This window comes from Artemia franciscana, chromosome 10 (genome assembly GCF_032884065.1).
Source record: "Artemia franciscana chromosome 10, ASM3288406v1, whole genome shotgun sequence".
NCBI lineage: Eukaryota > Metazoa > Arthropoda > Branchiopoda > Anostraca > Artemiidae > Artemia > Artemia franciscana.
The window spans coordinates 11,244,929-11,250,711 of NC_088872.1; the positions used below are offsets into that span (position 1 = coordinate 11,244,929).

The window sequence follows — 5,783 nt, forward strand, 5'->3', positions numbered from 1 at the left end:
CTCATTGGAAAGACTGTTTCAAGTTGAGACAGCACATACTGAGGAAAGTTTGTCCTCTCTCTGCATCTAGAGTGCTCCTGCTGCAGCTTCATTGAGTAGCCTTGTGTCATGGTGGCAAGAGAGGGAGTAAAAATGGAGTTAGCCATGTTGTTTTGGTACGTTTTCTTGACAAAAATGACATCTCCTCTGTGCTGCCAGTAAACCAATGTGAGTATCTTCAGGCAATGCAGATGTTCAGGGTAGGGAAGTTGTTGGTGTGGGGCACAAAGCTTAGTTGCTCTTCTCTGTATGCTCTCTAGGGCTGCCACATCTCCCTTATATTGAGGATTTGTAACAGTGCAGCCAAACTCCAAATGCAGTCTTACAAGAGCATTATATAATTTTCTTATTATCAGAGGATGGTGTGATGATATGGTTTGTTTAATTAGTCCCAGGGCTCTGTTGGCCTTAGTAACTTGTTGCATAGTGTGCTCATGGAACTTAAACTTCCTGTCAAAGATCACCCCTAAGTCTCATTCACTCTCAACAGCCTCAACTTGGATATGTGTGCCAGATTTATCCAGCATAAAATATGAAATCTGATTGTTGTGGGGACCCATATGAAGGACTTTGCATTTTGATGGGTTGAACTCCATCATCCAGGTGGAAGCCCATAAGGAGAGACTATTCAAGTCATTTTGCAGGGTTCCATTGGCAATTCCAATTAGTTTGCTGTCATCAGCATAGAGATTGATGGGGTTTTGTAGAACATCCTTACAGTTATTAATATATATAGAGAAGAGGGTGGGACCAAGGATGCTTCCCTGGGGTACCCTGCTTATAACTGGTGCAGGCTCTGAAAATATGGGGTCTCCATTGTCAGAATAGACCATGACCTTCTGGATTTGGCCAATCAGAAACAATCTTATCCACTCCACAGTGTCAGCATGGACTCCATATGCCTGGAGCTTATGTAAAAGATATTTGTGGACAACTTTATTGAAGGCCTTGGCTTGGTTGAGTAACAGGACATAAACTGCTTTACCTTCCTCAATTAATTTAGTGACTATATCATAAGAGTGGATCAGGTTTGTCTCAATGGAATGACTCCTTCTGAAACCATGTTGAGATTTCAACAATAAACCATTTTGTTCAAGGTGGTTAATAATAGCATCATTGAAAATACTTTCAAGCAGTTTAGAAATGACTGATATTAGACTAATAGGCCAGTAATTTTCAGGGTTATTTTTATCTCCCTTCTTGAAAATTGACACTATATTGGCCGATTTCCAATCAGCTGGTACCATCATCATCCTTATGGACATCTTAAAAATATCAGCCAGTGGAATGGCAACAAGAGCTGCAGCTTCTTTCAGCAAATGTGGATGAATGCCATCAGGGCCCTGGGCCTTGTTTGGATCCAACTTATTCAGGTGCTTGAGAACATCATCCACATCAATCACAACAGATGGCATTTTGTGGACATGGTTTCTTTTTGGGAAAGGGGGAGGAGGAGATACTAAAACTGAATGAGAGAAATTAGTGGCAAATATGGCATTTAAACAATTTGCAATGTCTGTAGGGGAATCAAACACAGTAGCATCAGAATGTATAAGCTGGCATATTCTATGTCTATTAGGATTAGAGCTGGAAACATACTTCCAAAACTTTTTAGGGTTTGTTTTTGCACTAAGGGCTATATTTACTTCATAATCACTTATGATTTTACGTGTGAGATTTCTCAGCTTGTTACAGCATTTCTTGAAATCAGCAAGATGATTCTCCCGTTTTGATTTCTTGTATTTCTTCCATGCCTTATTCTTACTCTTAATGCCTTCTCTTACCTCTTTAGTGAGAAATGGCACTGTTTTATGCATCTTCTAAAGCAAATGCTATAACAAAAAGCTTTTTGAACTGCTTGAATAAAACCCCCAGACATCAGTAAAAAGCTCAAATTAGGGAAAAAATATTCAAGCTAAAAAATAAGAAAAGTTAGGCAAATACAATGGTGAGACCATTCACTTTAGGTAGGGTAATTGGGACTTTACAGTGATTTAATTGTTGGAGTGGCAATTGGGTGCCTGACTGCTGGGTATCTTACCATGTTTCATAATAGTCTATGTACAAAACTTGTTGTCAACAGATTTTCTATTTGCCTCCACTGTTAATCACTTTTTTGTACATAGATTAATTACCCTAATTTGCACTTCAGAGCAAATTAAGATCATCTTGGTCTGTGAATTGCTCCATACTTGATGATGTGAATGATTAAATATCAATTGAGTCTCACTAATTCTTCCAGGGAACACCATTCTATTCAAAATCTAGTAACTACTTGAAAGCTTCATTGTTGGGTGTTGAGACCATTGCACCCAAGAGACTATTCCAGTGGTTACTAAACAACAGGAGGAAAACTGTCGTCAGTATTGAGTTTTGACACATGTCTTGAACAGCTTCTTTGAATGTCCCCTCCTGTCAGTGCCAATATTTTGGGAAGTTGATAAGTGAATTAAGGGGGTTTCTTGTGTAGTAAGCTTATAGGTCATGAGCATGTCAGCTCTTTGTTGTCAGTAAACTAGTGTAGATAATCTCAGATTCTTCAATATGGCTTGTCTCTCATCTTTGTTACATCCTTAGTAGCTCTGCTTTGCACCTGTTCCAAGAGCTGTAGATCACCCCTGTATCCTGGTGAAGCTATGCACATTCCAAAATCAAGTACTGGTTTGACAAGGGCCTTGTGTAACCTCATGAAAACATAAGAAGACCTACTGGAGATAGTGCAAGGAAAGAGTTTGTATGAGACACAGTCTTCTTGCAGTTTGAATTGAATTTATGCTGGTTGCCAACAACAGTTCCAATACCCCTTTCTTTATCCACAGCTTGTAGCTTTTGAATGTTGTTTACAGCTGGATTGACCATAGTATACTTAAAACTTGAGTTGGACTTGCCAAAATGTATAACACTACTTTTGCCAGTATTGAAACTCATGTACCATGATCTTGTCCAGTTTTGAATATGGTCAGAATCTGCTTGTAGTGACTCATGGTTGACTGCACCAAACAACTTTGAGTTCTCAGCATAGAGAGTGAGGTGATTTGTAGCTATGTGAATAATATTTTTTATATAGATATTGAACAGGGTAGGTCCTAAGACAATACCCTGCAGGACACCACTGATGACTCCATATTTCTCAGAGAGAATTTGTTTTTGTTTTTTTGAAATTGCATGCATTCATATTTGAAATATGCATTATAACAATACTACCTGTCATTGTGGTAACATTTTAGGCTTATTTCTGGATGCATATTACAATTCTATAATTAAGCTACTTAACATAAGAATTTGAAATGGTCTATGATTGGTCTGTTAAAAATTGTTCACATTATGAAGTAAGAATTCATGTATTAACATGTTTCCTTCTGCAAAGTAGAAATAAAAGGGTTGTTTAAAAATTTTTGTATCTGAATCTCAAACTCCATTGCTATTCCTTTCTGAATTCTATTATGAGATCATTCCTAGGGGGGGCAACCAGGGCAGTTGCCCTGAGTGTTGTGGTTGGGGAGTGGGGCATGACTGGGAAATTGTCCATTTTTACAGTTTTTCTTTTAATTCAGCTATTTTTTCTTATGTTTGAGTCAAGAGAGGGTGTTGTAATTAATCTTGCTCCAGGTGCCAGCTGAACAGTTCCAGGTGGAACAGCTCTCAATATGACATGAGGATGAAAAAAAGAGACTCAACAGAAAAATGGTTCTATAAGTATTCACCATAATTTCTTTTCAACTGTGTCTGTGGACACCTTTGAAAAGTTCAAGATTGGGGTTAATGGAGACTGGCCTCTGGCCAATTTTTCTTCTAGTACAAGGGATTCCTACAAGAAACCCGCTTGTTCCTGAACCCTATCTCACAGACAAGAAATTTAAAATATTTAAGGTAAAGTTTCATTCTCATAACATGGCCATTTTATAATATGGGAAAAAGCCTCAGATCTATAATTTTACCATCAAAAATTTATTATTGCACTTAGTGTAGACGTTTTACCTTAAATTGCAGCTAGGAGTAATCTAAGGATTTCAATCTAAGCTATCTATCAGCTATCTCTGTTATTAGCTTGAAGGATTTCAAGCTAAGCTATCTCTGTGTATACCTTTGAAAAATTCAAGATTGGGGTTAATGGAGACTGGCCTTTGGCCAATTTTTCTTCTAGTACAAGGGATTCCTACAAGAATCTGCTTGTTCCTGAACCCTATCTCACAGACAAGAAATCTAAAATATTTAAGGTAAAGTTTCATTCTCATAACATGGTCATTTTATAAGATGGCACTTAGTGTAGACTTTTTACCTTAAATTGCAGCTAGAAGCAACTTATGGATTTGAATCTAAGCAATCTAAAGAGTTTCGATGGTTTCTTGCATGGAAATCATACATTTCATGGTCTAGGCTGTCTTAAAGTAGCATATCATGATTACTTATAGTTCCACTTAGGCTAAGTTGCCTTACTTATGCTATTATGTTATGTGTTTTTAAATTTTCATATGCCTATTTTGCATGAGTTCCATAAACCATACATAGAATTCAAATCAGGGCATGTTGAACAAAATTAAGTTTTGAAACATTCCACAAAATGAACAAGGATATTAAGAATGTTAATTATATGAATGTAAAATTTTTCTATTGTAAATGAGAATGGATTAGTATAAACTAGGAATTGGTTAGCAGTAGATATAAAGTTGTCTTTTTGAAGCATTCTGGCAAAAATGGTTGCTATTTGTCAAGGTCTGACTGTAAATGCTACCCCCTCCTGCATTAATGAGAACTTTCTTGAGAATACCTTGTGAAAATGAGCGGCCTTGTTTAGTATAATAAAACTCTGAGGTCTCTTAGTTTGGGATTTTAATCATTCAAACTTGGAGTGGTAACTTATCAATTGATTTTTTTTGATTTTTTTTGTAAACATAGGCATATAAAAATAATGCTTGAATTTACTGTGTCTTTTGAATACTATCTTATTTTTCAGGTGTGAAAAAATAGTAACAAATAGTTAGAAATGAATTGGAATAATTCAGGTGCAAGGCATGATTTTGACTTACCCGAGATACAGGACATGAAGTCATATAATACTAGAGTGGTGAGTTGAACATATTTGGCTTTGACTCTTATGTTTGTATGACGAAACTTCACAACCTTCTTTTGTAAGTGTTGGGATCTAATTGTAAAAAAAATATGTTCATTTGAGGTACTGTCGTTTGAATGCAATTGCATTGAATCAGAATCTGGGGAAGGGTGTCATTGGTGTGGGTTTGTTTTAATTTTGTTGAAACACAAAAGCCCTTACTTCTAATTACATCTCAACTCTTACACCTTACATTAGTTTATTTTTATTACTTGATTTCTGACTGTTTTAATATTATGTTCATATTTACCCAAAATAGGATGGTCATTACTACCTTCCCCCTTCCATCTTCTCGTTAAAGTTAAATTTTGCACAATAATGCTTCAAAAATAATGATTAAACAATGAAAAATATGTCTTCTTACATTGGTTTTGCAGGGGTAGATCTGAAACGCCAAAAATAATATTTCTTTGTTGTACTGTGTAAATTTTTCAGAGAGGGGGCTCATTGGAAATATTGTACATGGGGGAATATATCTTCCTCCCAGCTTTTCACATGTGCAGACAAAAATATGAATTTGATCTTTTATGTCATACTAAAAATAGTTCTGCAATAAAAGGAAATTTACCAGTCCTTTACTGTTCATATTGAACAAGTTGTATAAATATATTCTACCAATCAAAAGAGGCTATGG

The 5,783-nt window shown here is 36.2% G+C and overlaps 1 protein-coding gene across 1 annotated transcript; it reads right to left on the reverse strand.

The window, feature by feature from the left end:
• Positions 1-2,724: 2,724 nt before the first annotated feature.
• LOC136032397 (uncharacterized) lies at positions 2,725-3,210 on the reverse strand. The gene has a single exon (XM_065712707.1). The coding sequence runs from the start codon at positions 3,208-3,210 to the stop codon at positions 2,725-2,727; it is 486 nt and encodes a 161-aa protein (XP_065568779.1).
• Positions 3,211-5,783: the final 2,573 nt, after the last annotated feature.